The sequence below is a fragment of the Colias croceus genome, chromosome 23, assembly GCF_905220415.1.
Source record: "Colias croceus chromosome 23, ilColCroc2.1".
Lineage (NCBI taxonomy): Eukaryota > Metazoa > Arthropoda > Insecta > Lepidoptera > Pieridae > Colias > Colias croceus.
In genome coordinates, this window is record NC_059559.1 from 5520742 (window position 1) to 5535015 (window position 14274).

The 14274-nt window shown below is 34.2% G+C and overlaps 1 protein-coding gene across 3 annotated transcripts; it reads right to left on the bottom strand.

Annotated features, from left to right (window-relative positions):
* Positions 1–2660: 2660 nt before the first annotated feature.
* LOC123702186 (phenoloxidase-activating factor 2-like) lies at positions 2661–13976 on the bottom strand. Of its 3 annotated transcripts, none has more exons than XM_045649866.1 (14): positions 13725–13976; positions 13399–13424; positions 10782–10842; positions 10055–10146; positions 9506–9620; positions 8301–8401; positions 7525–7605; positions 6680–6794; positions 6184–6301; positions 5024–5129; positions 4065–4240; positions 3607–3771; positions 2763–3033; positions 2661–2712 (listed from the first exon to the last, which is right to left on the bottom strand). In XM_045649866.1, the coding sequence occupies exons 1-13, from the start codon at positions 13730–13732 to the stop codon at positions 2875–2877; spliced, it is 1323 nt and encodes a 440-aa protein (XP_045505822.1). In that variant the 5' UTR covers positions 13733–13976; the 3' UTR covers positions 2661–2712; positions 2763–2874. The 3 variants fall into 3 exon arrangements, with proteins under 3 accessions (XP_045505822.1, XP_045505823.1, XP_045505824.1); XM_045649867.1 differs by having other exon boundaries at positions 13754–13975; XM_045649868.1 differs by lacking the exon at positions 10782–10842 and having other exon boundaries at positions 13129–13424; positions 13725–13974.
* Positions 13977–14274: the final 298 nt, after the last annotated feature.

Consider the following 14274-nt stretch of genomic DNA (forward strand, 5'->3'; position numbering starts at 1 on the left):
GATGTCATAGTGTCGATGTTTTTAGTTTCCTATTTTTCCTTATAAAACAGTCTTCGAGATTCGAGCAGTTATCGAATTACTTGATAATAATTTGGTAGAATGAATTTGACATTGGTTTTAAGATAGAAAAAAAAATTATAGGTTTAAAATAATTCATGGTCTCAGTCGGAACCGTCGTAGTTACCTACTTTATTAACTTTAGATTTCTACAATATGTTTACCGAAAAATAAAATGATGAAATAGATCACACTAGAATTCAATTTAGTGTGACCTATTTCACCAATAAAAGGAAATTAGAATAAATGCTATTTTGTTTCAGAGGTGTTGGTTACAATAAGGTATACAAATTACCAATGTCAAAAGGATTAATATATTAATTCATTGATGAACCACTATGAGGTAATAGGATATTTTTTTTTTATTTTAAGTTGAGTTCAACCTTAAGATTTTTTAACAAACATAATATGTTATGTTATGTTAAGAAAACAAAGTTATTTAAATTTTAATACATCCTTGATATCGATAAAATGAACAACACTAGCTGCAATGAGATAATATAAACAACAGGTCAAGACCAAACTGGACTCATATAAATTATAAACATATATATTAATTTCAATAAAACATAAATAGATATACTAGCTGCTTGCCCCGGCTCCGACTAAGTGTAATTTTTTGTATTTTGAGTTTTTTCCTAAGCCAAGTTGAATCAAATCCAAGAACATATAGGTAGATAGTAATATAAATTTTGTTTTCGATATCACTAAATAGTATCACTACATAGTATAAAACAAAGTCGCTTTCTCTGTCCCTATGTCCCTTTGTATGCTTAAATCTTTCAAACTACGCAACGGATTTTAATTCGGTTTTTTAATAAATAAAGTGATTTTCGAGGAATGTGTCAGTGTATAATTTACTAGAATTCCTCCCGCGGCTTCACCCGCGTTTTCAAAGAAAAACTCGCATAGTTCCCAATCCCGTGCGATTTCCGGATCACCCTCTATATGTGTGCTAAATTTCATTATAATCGGTTCAGTAGTATTTGCGTGAAAGAGTAACAAACACACACACATCCTCACAAACTTTCTCATTTATAATATTAGTAGGATTAGATTTTAGACAAAGCTAGTTATCAACTCAATCAAATATATGCATCATCGGGTTTTACCAATCCTCAGAAAACTGCAATAAATTTAATAGCGCAGGAAATACATTATAGTGAGCAAGTTTTTAGGAAACTGTCGTAAAAACGTTCTAACTAATATTAAAAACACGGAAGATCGTGAAAATGTATAGTTTGGTAGCATTTTAAGCAAAAACAGCTGCTCAAATCTGTATGAAATTTGGTACAGAGATAGCTAGATAGTCTAGACTCTAGATTATCTCATAAGCCCTTTTTCGGACACTAGTCACTAAATAGTTATAAAACCGGAACTTCTCATTTTGGGATTTCCCATCAGAATAAATACACAAATGAAGGAAAGTACGTAACATAGATTTGTAGGAATTAAAATATTCCTATTGCAAATAATTATTTTATATTTATTTTCATACTTTCTTTCCGAGACGTTTGTAGTAAACCATTTATGATATTCAGTATTTATTGACAGAGTTGTACTAAAATCCTCCGAAACGGCTAAACCGATATTGAAAATTTTATTGTTATTTACATATTGTAGAAGTATTTGTATTTATATGGTAAAGCTTAAGATTTTGTTTGTTTGAACGCGCTCATCTCAGGAACTATTGACCCGATTTGAAAAATTCTTTCGGTTTTCATAGCCCATTTATCGAGGAAGGCTATAGGCTATATATCAACACGCTTAGGTTAACAAGAGCAGAACCATGCGGGTGAAACCACGGGGCACAGCTAGTAAAAAAATAAAATCTAAATCGATTCACCCAGTCAAAAGGTTAACAGGTGACAAACGATCGGTTTTATTCGGCTTCTTAATATTAATAACTAGCTGTGCCCCGCGGTTTTACCAGCATTACTCCGCTCCTGTTGGTCTTAGCGTGATGATGTATAGCCTATAGCCTCGATAAATGGGCTATATAACACAGAAATAATTTTTCAAATCGGTTTGTAGTTCCTGAGATTAGCGCGTTCAAACAAACAAACTCTTCAGCTTTTTAATATTAGTATAGATACCGATATAAAAGAATAAGTACCGTAAAAATCTAAGAGGGTATGTAAAATAAAAAACAAAATAATTCAGAATAATAATTTTATTAATACAAATGGAAGTAACACAATCTTTCAAAATTTTAACAATTTTAATTTTACAATACAAAAATACACTTTTTAGAGTTTACAAGGTACAGTATAAAAAAATGTGTGCGTGTACTAGTGTACACACGTAAGAAGTGAAACTTCTTTATGACCTTATTTTTCAAAAAATAATTTACTATACTTACAGAAAAACTTACTTTACAGAAAAACGTCGAATCACGCGTGGTAGGGATAAGAAAAAGATGGCGCGTAACGGAAAAATGTTACACTAATTTTTTTTCCAACCCCGATAAAGAAGTTTCACTTCAAAAATCATTATTATAAGTGAATTCTAATTTATAGTAGAGCCATTTTAATAGAAAACATTTGACAGTTCAACAAAATTCAACAACGTAACCTAGTAACGACGACATAGAATAATATATTATTTCGATTTGTTAGAACTGCACATTTGCTTAACTTTTTTCAATTACGATTAGAATAGAATAGAATAGAATAGAATAGAATAGAATAGAATAGAAAGAATTACATATTTATAATAACGTCACGTCATGGAGTAAGACGATTTTGGTATCTTCGAATCTTGCCAAAGAAGTTTCACGTCTGACATCCACTCTTTTGACTTCAAACTATATCTATTCTAATATATATACGGTTTGTCCTGTCCGTTCATCTGTTTGTCTATCCAGTTATATAAATTTGGTATGTTAGCGTATACCCCAGGAACGTCTTTTACGCCACACCGTAGACCATAGGCAACTAGGCCATAGACCACGTATCTTATATCATCGCCCTTTACCTGAAATTAAAATAATTATCATAAAAACAAAATATAACAAAACAATTTTTTTTCTTCTCAATTTTTTTAGAATTTTTGTCAGTTGTCTGTATGTATGTCCAGGCTAAACTTTTTATAATATTAGTAGGAAAGATTTAATTCTAATCTATACTAATATTATAAAGCTGAAGAGTTTGTTTGTTTGAACGCGCTAATCTCAGGAACTACTGGTCTGATTTGAAAAATTCTTTCGATGTTAGATAGCCCATATATCGAGGAAAGCTATAGGCTATATATCATCACGATAAGACCAACAGGAGCGGAGCAATGCGGTTGAATACGACTTTGCGGATAAAAATACGCGCATCCGCGAGGCACAGCTAGTAACTGTAATAAAACTTACTTCTTCAGTACATACGAGGGGCGAACCCCCATCCCCCTTACAAGTATCCACCCTCTCTTCAGTTCACATACAAACGATTCGTGTAATATAGTTCTTAGAATGTTTATCTGTATGTATGTTCGGGCTAATCTCAAAAATTACTGCATAGATTTATTTCAAATTTGGTACATGGGTAGTACAAAATAACTTACTTCTTCAGTACATACGAGGGGCGAACCCCCATCCCCCTTACAAGTATCAACCCCCTCTTCAGCCCCCGCACATACGAACGATTCGTGCAACTTAAACAGGGGTCCAAAACGTTCATCTTGCATTTGACGCTCACAAGTCGAACGGTCTACTAGATTTAGTTTCACCTGAAATAATAATAATAAAAAATAATTTAAAGTATATATTAATATTATAAATCTGAAGAGTTTGTTTGTTTGTTTCAACGCGCTAATCTCAGGAACTCTCCTATTTGCAAAATTCGGTGTTAGGTAGCCCATTCATCGAGGAAGGCCATGGACTAAGGCGACTATTTTGGTATCTTTGAATCTTGCCAAAGTTTCACTTCTGACACGTGCGCTCGGCACTCACGCTCTTTTTTTATATTTTTTTTTTTTTCATTTGACAACAAAACCACACATAGTATATTCATAAATATTACCTTTTTCAATATAATAGCGTCCGCGTAGTTTTTGTCAAACTCTTTCCCCCAGCCCATCGCAAAGCATGTGACGTCATTACCCGGCAAATTTTTACCGAGACACCCTATTCCAATGTTCGGAGTTAAATCGAAGGGTTTTTCTAGTGATAGTAATGCTATATCGTTGTATAGAGATGCTGAAAAATTAATAAAAATATTATAGTATACAATTTGTATTAAAATTTATACATACATAATATTTACACTAATACTAGCTGTGCCGTACGGTTTCACCCGCATTGCTCCGCTCTTGTTGGTCCTAACGTGATGATATGTAACCTATAACCTTCCTCGATAAATAGGCTATCTAACGCCGAAAGAATTTTTCAAATCGGACTAGTAGTTCCTGAGATTAGCAAACAAACAAACTCTTCAGCTTTATAATATTAGTATAGATTATAAAGTTTTTTGAGTTTAAAGTCAAATAGAAAGTTATACAGACAAATAGACAAAAATTCTAAAAATTATATTTTTGACTTCGATAAAAAATATTCAATGTACAGTTTTGACTTTCTTACGATTTTATTATAACTTGCTGTGCCCCGCGGTTTTACTCGCATTGCTCCGCTCCTGTTGGTCTTAGCGTGATGATATAATATAGCCTATAGCCCTCCTCGATAAATGAGCTATCTAACACCGAAAGAATTTTTCAAATCGGACCAGTAGTTCCTGAGATTAGCGCGTTCAAATAAACTCGTCAGCTTCATAATATTTGTTGAAATTAAAAAAATCTCCAAAATAAATAAAAGGAGCGTATGTGCCGAGCACACGTGTCAGAAGTGAAACTGAGAACGTGTCAGAAGATTTAAATATACCAAAATCGTCGCCTTACTCCATGACGTGACGGTATTGCCATGACGCGAACTTGAAATTTTACTCTCAACGCGCCTATAATAGTTTCACTTAAAAAATTGACTTACCTCTAAAATAGTTTTCGTGAATTGTAATTTCCTTCACGTTTCTTTCTTGGTGTAAAAATTGTTCCTTTATTGTTTGCGTGTCGTATTCACCCGCGCGGCATTTTATCTGCGAACATGAAAAATAATCTATATATAAAAACTAAACAATACCGTACTAATATTATAAATGCGAAAGTAACTCTGTCTGTCTGTCTGTTACTCAATCACGCCTTAACTACTGAACCAATTTGCATGAAATTTGATATAGAGATATTTTGATACCCGAGAAACGACATAGGCTACTTTTTACCCCGGGACATAGGATAGGTTTTATCCCGGAAATCCTACCGGAACGGGAACTATGCGGGTTTTTCTTTGACTGCGCGGGCGAAGCTGCAGGTGGAAAGCTAGTATAAAAATAATATACATAAAAATATCTCGCAAAATGGTAAGCGCATAACTCGAGAACGGCTGAACCGATTTCAATGATTCTTTTTTTTATAATATTTCTTGAAGTACGAGCCGGTTTGTGAGGATGTGTGTGGTATGTGTTTGTTACTCTTTCATGCAAATACCACTGAACCGATTACAATGAAATTTAGCACACATATAGAGGGTAACTTGGATTAACACATAGTATAGGTATTATCCAGGAAATCCCAAGGAAACGGGAACTATGCGAGTTTTTTTTGCAAACGTGGGCGCAGGTAGAAATATAATTTTAAAAATAGCGAAGAGATATATGGCTTAGTTGGTAGTGATCCTGCCTTCCAAGCCAGAGGTCGTGGGTCGTGGGTTCGATTCCCACCCGGGGCAAATATAAGTGTGATCAACATAGATGTTTGCTCTCTGTCTGGTTCTTAATCTATACTAATATTATAAATACGAAAGTAACTCTGTCTGCCTGTCTGTTACTCAATCACGCCTAAACTACTGAACCAATTTGCATGAAATTTGGTATGGATATATTTTGATACCCGAGAAAGGACATAGGCTACCTTTTATTGCGAAATATGTACCACGGGCGAAGCCGGGGCGGACCACTAGTTATCTATATAAGTATTTATTTAAAATTATATATGTATGTTTATCAGCCATCTGGTTTCCATAACACAAGCGAAAGCTTAGTATGGGATCAGATCGTGCCGTGTGTGAAAAATGGCCTGAAAAAAAACACGTACCTCTGAAGGCTCAAACTGGACTACTTTATGGGCTACAGTCAATACATAAGATGGATGTATAAGAACAGCACCGCCAACATAATCTCTTGGAGACCATACATCACTTATGTTATTTTGCCTGAAATTAAAAAAAAAACAAAAAATTACATCAAAAATTACAAAAAATACATTCAAAATTTGAAAAAAAAAACACACATCACACGTGTTAGAAGTGAAACTTTCTTGACAAGATTCAAAGGTACCAAAATCGTCGCCTTACTTCACCCGCATTGCCCGCTCCTGTTGGTCTTAGCGTGATGATATATAGCCTAGTTATAGCCTTCCTCGATAAATGGGCTATCCAACAGCGAAAGAATTTTACAAATCGGACCAGTAGTTCCTGAGATAAGCGCGTTCAAACAAACACTTCAGCTTTATAATATTAGTATAGATATTTGTAACTACATGTATTTTAATTCTAAAACCTTACTCTTTATATCGCAGTCGGTTAACTTACTTTATTATAGCGACCATAAAGGGGAAATCCCCGTAGTTCGCATATACACTATTTTCAGCCACTTCCCTTGTTGTTGTTTTAAATGCTCTAATTTTCGGATTATTCCAGCCACACCCTGAAAAATAACATAACTCATATTAGATACTACATAAGAACCATCCTCGTACTTCAAGGAATATAATAAAGAATTATCGAAATCGGTCCACCTGTTCACGCGTGATCCGTGACAACGCGAAATGGGTTGCATTTATATACGTTATATATTATATACTAGCTTACCGCCCGCGGCTTCGCCCGCTTTGTCTAAAACCTAATAAATTATATACTAAAACCTTCCTCTTGAATCACTCTATCTATTAAAAAAACCGCATCAAAATCCGTTACGTAGTTTAAAAGATTTAAGCATACAAAGGGACATAGGGAAAGAGAAAGCGACTTTGTTTTATACTATGTAGTGATATATATTGCATAGCTTCTGTCGCGGGCCTTGAGCGCGGGGACCAAATCCAGAAATTCCGTAACGAAAAAAACCTCACGCTCCCCACGGGGACGGGCGGAGGTGTGGCTTGAAGGCATAGCATGCAATAGCGCAACCGCCCCAGTCCCCGAGTGACGACTTTTCTTTTTGTGAAACTTCTTTATCGGGGTTGGAAAAAATTTAGTGTAACATTTTTTCGTTACGCGCCATTTTTTTCTTATCCCTACCACGCGTGATTCGACGTATTTCTGTAAAGTTGCATATAGTAAATTATTTTTTGAAAAATAATTTACGATATGCAACACGCACACATTTTTTTTGTATAGAGGGTGGTCCAAACTTTGACGTCAATATTTTTAAATTTTACCTGGTAATTCCTGAGATTTATGAACAATTGAAGATACAGGCATACTGAAGGCGGTCTGTGTAATATGAGTATCACCTTCATCTGTAAAATAAAAAACCTTATTATCGTTTTTAAAGTAACATAATTTTACCTTTTACCTTATTGCAATGGACATAGGGACATATTCATCATATCAACTTGCAACCCGCACGTGAGCTATCGTTTAAGATTATGTTTTCATAGACAAAATGCTCACATTAGCAAAGCGTTATATGCCAGCTGCGTGAAACTAGAGAAGAAAACATGAATTTTAAGGAAAAAATTTGCAAAAAAATTTTGGCGTAATGTTGTTGTTTAAGTATTTTTAACGTGATCAGTGTATGCAAAACTACAAGTCCCTTCGCGCTTAGTATACCGATAGTGGGACACCCTGTATAACACAAAGGTGACTGACTGACATAGTGATCTATCAACGCACAGCCCAAACCACAGGACGGATCGGGATGAAATTTGCATGCAGGTAGATGTTAGGACGTAGACATCCGCTAAGAAAGGATTTCGATAAATTCTTACTTCAAGGGGATAAAATAGGGGATGAAAATTTGTGCCATGAAAATTAATCTTCTCCACGCAGGTGAAACTGCGGGCAACAGCTAGTGTACTTTATGTGTACACAAGCCAAAATAATCATATTCATATTTGTCTCTGTCTGTTGTTACTATGCATTTTGAAGAATTTAATTTTGACCTGTTTTTAAATATAAAAAAAAAACTAAATTAGTATGTTTGTATACTCACCGTGTAAACTGTGGAATACCTCAGGCACAGGTGTGGTTGTTGTTTTTGTCCCGTTGTTGTGTGCACAACATACGTCCAGGTAATGTGCACACACGGAAGACCTGAATTAATAATAAATAAATAACTAAATATTTCGGGACAATTTTCACACACGGCACGATCTGATCCCATACTGAGCTTTCGCTTGTGTTATGGAAACCAGATGGCTGATAAACATACATATATCTTAATATATAAAAATCTCGTGTCACAATGTTTGTCCTCAATGGACTCCTAAACCACTTAACCGATTATAATAAAATTCGCACACCATGTGCAGTTCGATCCAACTTGAGAGATAGGATAGTTTAAATCTCAAATCGTTTAAGAGAAAGCGGGCGAAGCCGCGGGCGGTAAGCTAGTATAATTTGAAATAAATCCTATCCTACGTATATTATTAATGCGAAAAAAAGCTCGCGGCTGTAAAGTGTTCGAAACGTCGGGAAAATAACATAATGAATAAATCGCGTTTAAAATCCGTTAAAAAGTCTTTAATTTCTAAATGTATATTACTCGCGTAAAATAAAACACTAGAAAATACAATTACACCCATATCAAGTCACCCTGTAATCCTGTATACGGGTTTGACGCATTTGGTGCACTTCTCAACTTGTACACCATGCTCAAATGGTGAACTTAGCAACTGGTGCACTTCTCAAATGGTACACTTCGCAACTTGTGCACTTCTCAATTGGTGCACTTCGCAAAATGTGCACCTTTTATGATGAGTGGAGATTTGGCAAAATTGTTTAAAAATGAAAGAATCTTTTGTTTTGCATAGGTTATTTTTCTTTTTAATACTATCACGTATCAACAAAGTCTAGGGCTATTTGGTATTGCATCAAATATCTCAAAATATGGAGAATTTTGTGATATCGCAAATGGAATAGTTATAGCTCATTATAAGGTCTTTAATAAAAAATAAAAATATTTCATGGTTTTTAAAAAGTTTCCTTAAAAATGTTAATTTTTTTTCACCAAGGTGGAAACTTGGATAATAAGGATCTTCATATCTTGTCAGAAAACTATAAATTTTGACTAAAATTGACCATGTTTTTTCCAAAACACGAGAAAAATTGTGTATACGTATTGTAATATGTATTCCACGCATCCACGGTTCTAAGATCATGCGCTAACTGTACCAAGGAGGTCAAAAAATACTTTACCTGAGGTCCAAAAGATCGGAGCCATCGTCTATAATTGTGAGAGACTCATCGCACTGAAAGTACGGTACGCATTCTCCTTTTGACCCATTTTGTAGAGTACATGGCATGGACGCATCTGGAAAGTATAGTTAGGAGTTATTAGAAGTAATTTGGTAGGTAGTTAGTAGTTAGTAATTTGGAGTACGTAGTTAGTAGTTAGAAGTGAAAGAATTTTTAAAATCGGACCAGTAGTTTTTGATATTAGCATGTTCAAACAAATAAACTCTTCAGTTTCATATTTTAATAAGGACATATATTTTTTTTTTTTTTATTATATTAGACTAGCTCTGCTCCGCTCCTGTTGTCGAGAAGATATATAAGTAGCCTATAGCCTTCCTCGATAAATGGGCTATCTAACATCGAAAGAATTTTTCAAATCGGACCGAGTGTAACGCGTTCAAACAAACAAACTCGTCAGCTTTATTATTATGTTATTTTTGTGAATAAATGTTTGTCTATGTCTATGTCTAAAATTAGTTAAAAAATCTTTAATATCTTCGTTTATTTTACCTGTAACAGGATCTAAGTTAGGACCGCCTCCACTAGAAGCTTGTGGTTTGCATAATGTAAAAGGCAGAGACACCAGTAACACCACACAGAACCTGGAATTCAAATTATAAGCACCTATTTATACTGATATAATATCCTTATAATATATTACTACATAGTATAAAACAAAGTCGCTTTATCTGTCCCTATATCCCTATGTATGCTTAAATCTTTAAAACTACAAAACGAATTTAGTTGCGGTTTTTTTTTAATTGATAGTGATGGTTTTAGTATATAATTTAATAGGTTTTAGGCAAAGCGGATGAAGCCGCAGGCGGAAAGCTAGTCTACAATACAAAAATGAATTGCAAAATGGAAAGCAAAACTCGAGAACGGCTGAACCAATTTCGTTAATTGTTTTCTATAATATACTTTGATATACGATGACTCTTATGGAGTGAAAAGGTAAACATGTACCATGGGCGAAGCAGGGGCGGACCGCTAGTATATAATATATAATAATTATAAACCGCCTTTTAATAGAAAAGACGAAGGCACTAGCGTTCAAATAAAAAAAAAATATCTAAAATTGTTCATTCAGTTAAATTTCAAATTCTTTATCCGGCACAATTAATAATAAACTATAAATAACAACTTAATACAAAACATAACCACAAGCGATAACAAGGAAAATCTTGATGCGCACAGCGCGACGGGAAACCCGTTTAAAGATTACATTATCGCTCACCTTGACATCTTAATGACACGACCTCCCCCTTTGAAGTCCGAAACCAGACTGACCAAGATATCTAAGTATTTTATAAAAGTTACTCTGCTATCTCCTGAGGCTGTATGACCTCTTATTTCCAGTCAGTTTACGCCGTGAATTGAACTGACTGGCAAATTCAATTATGATGGCAATAACCAGCCATGGTTAGTTATTATAGTATAATGAGTCGCGAAATAAAAGATAATACACTCCTGTGCATAAAATCTTTACTTTAAAATTATAAAGCTGAAGAGTTTGTTTGTTTGAACGCGCTAATATCAGGAACTACAGGTCGGATTTGATATTTCGGTGTTAGATAGACCATTTATCGAGGAAGGCTGTAGGTGTAGGCTATATATCATCATGCTAAAACCTCCAGGAGCGGAGCAATGCGGGTAAAACCGGCAGAGCTATTTTATAAATCTATCCTAATATTATAAAGCTTAAGTTTGTTTGTTTGAGCGCGCTAATCTCAGGAACTACTGGTCCGATTTGAAAAATTCTTTCGGTCTTAGATAGCCCTTTTATCTAGGCAGGCCAACAGGAGCGGAGTAATGCGGGTAAAACCGCGGGGCACAAGGCTATTAATAACTTTATACACCTCTAAAAAGTTGATCTATTTTAATTCTCTTATAATTCATAGCCAAAAACAGGCTCAATGTTAAAAAAAATAAGTGTGACTATAGTAATAATAATTAATTAAAAAAAAATTGCACAGCTTCTGCGCTCTGTGATTATTCTTTTTATTCCATTTTCTAATTTTACAAATTATCTGGATCTGAAATAGTACCATTTTAAGTATAGATACATAATAAACATTTTAGGTTATCCATTTGTAAACAGTCTAATCTAAGGTCATATTATTATATTAACTGTGCCCCGCGGTTTTACCCATTTTGATCGCCTCCTTTGTTTAGTGGTTGACGAGTGAGCGTAGCACCGAGGGGTCTGGGTTCGATTCCCGATGCCCCACAAGGGGACATGGGACTTCACTTTTTTTGTGCCCTGCAGTTTTACCTATTGCCTTTTCGTCTTAGCGTGATGAGATATATTAAATGGCTATAAATGGCTGATAAACATACATATATAAATTTAAATAAATACTTATGTAGATAATTAACCCCCAGACACAGAGCAAACATCTATGTTCATCACACAAATATTTGCCCCGGGTGGGAATCAACCCACAACCAGTGGCAGAAGGCACCTTGCCAACCAAGCCAACCGGCCAGTCAGTCAAATAATTTTTCAAATTGAAACTGTGGATCCTGTGGTTAGCGTATTTATACAAAGACAACAGCTTAATAATATTAGGATAGATATTTATGTCATTGCAGTTAAAAAGATCTTAAAAAATATACTAAAACCTTTATCTCAAACTAATCTATAGAAAAACAGCATCAAAATCTGTTGCATAGTTTAAAAGATCTAAGCATACACAGATAGACAGCAGGAAGCGAGTTTTATATGTAGTTTTTTTTTTTTGTTTTCATAGATTCAATAATCATTTATTATTATGTCTGAGTTAACACAATTCAATATAATTTATGTGTTAAGAAAACTGAAATAATAATTAAAGCATTCTAGTTACTTTGTTCTAGAAATTAAGATAACTAGAAACCTACATTTACTTTTATAATATACAACAACTAGCTTACTGCCTACGGCTTCGCACGCTTTGACTTAAACCTAATAAATTATATACTAAAACCTTCCTCTTGAATCACTCTATCTATTAAAAAAAAACCGCATCAAAATCTGTTGCGTAGTTTTAAAGATTTAAGCATACAAAGGGACATAGGGAAATAGGGACAGAGAAAGCGACTTTGTTTTATACTACGTAGTGAAGTGACTAGCTTTCATGGCAGACATTGTTCTGCCTTATTCTTATAACCTAGGGGATAACAAATAGATGCTGACTGTCGATCCTACTAATATTATAAATGCAAAAGTTTGTGAGGATGGATGTATGTGTATGTTTGTTACTCTTTCACGCGAATACTACCAAACCGATTACAATGAAATTTAGCAGACATACAGAGGGTAACTTGGATTAACACATAGAATAGGTTTTATCCCGGAAATCCCAGGTGAACAGGAACTATGTGGCTTCTATTTAAAAACGCGGAAAGCTAGTAATTTTATATATTAGCCTAGCTGACGGTAGATGTTGTGCTGTCTACGTGAAAATTGACATTGTTATTTATATTAACTATTATGTTTTTTTGCATTTTCTTCAATTTTGGTTTGAGTTTCTTTTAACATAAGATCCTTCTCCTGACAATAACAAACACATCAAAATAAGAATTATTGAAATAGGTCTTACCATTCTTGTGTGATGCTGTGACCAAGGGAAAAAGTGATTCATTGTATATTAGGCTGCGGTTTCACCCGCATTGCTCCGCTCCTGTTGATCTTAGCGTGATGATATATAGCCTATAGCCTTCCTCGATAAATGGGCTATCTAACATTGAAAGAATTTTTCAAATCAGACCACTAGTTCCTGAGATTAGCGCGATCAAACAAACAAACTCTTCAGCTTTATAATATTAGTAAAGATTATCAGGACACATTTCTAGTCTTCAGATACACTCACAAGAACCCAGCCTTTGATTGATCATTCTGCAACAAAAAAAGATTTGAAAATTAAGCTTTTTCCTTTTTTAGATATATTATTTTGTTATTTTCATTTTTTTTTTTTTCGCTATCCTTATACTTCTTTCATTTCCTTTCCTACCAGGTTGCCTGGCAGATTGCTGTGTAGCAATAAGGTCGGCTATTGAGCAAAATATTTGTACCTACTGGATTTTCTTACATTATTTTGTACAATAAAGTACATATTATATTTTACTTTCTCAGTTTTCAGGCAGTACAGCCTTTTATCTCAATCGCTAAAACTAACAAAATATGAATGACACTTACCGTATCATTTAATTATAATAAGGTTTTACCTCGATTATTTTCCCTTTTATACAAATGTGGACTCATTGATTTGGATCTTTTCTTCTTTGTTTCTTGTTTTGACCTTTGTAGATAACAATATTTGAAATTTTTCTATCATTTCTACACATTGGTTGTAGATAGAAGGCATATTTGCCTCTCTTTACAATAGGATCTTGATTTATGATACTAAAGTACTATTTATTAGGCGCTTATTTGAATTCAACGTCCTCGGTCCTTTCAAAAGATATTACCTATTTATTTTATTCACTGGTTTTAGGTTTTTTCAATTCAATTCAATTTTTCGAAGGGTGGCAATTTTGTTTGAGTACAATTCTGCCAATGTCACGTTGGGAAGTTATTAATCATTGTTATTAATACACGCTTGAGAAACTGACATTAATATACCGATGTCAATCAAACAATGAATTAGGATTCCAGTCATTGCAATCAAAACGCAGATATAACATAAGTTTTTTCGTTTTTTCAATAACATGTGAGTCAAGTGTCAACTGTCAACTGAATGTTTTGA

Coding starts and splice junctions, on each gene's coding strand:
- LOC123702186 (XM_045649866.1), bottom strand. Junction 6,302..6,679: donor TTTATGGTCGCTATAATAAA/GTAAGTTAACCG, acceptor TTTTAATTTCAG/GCAAAATAACATAAGTGATG. Junction 3,034..3,606: donor CCCTCGTATGTACTGAAGAA/GTAAGTTATTTT, acceptor TTTTAATTTCAG/GTAAAGGGCGATGATATAAG.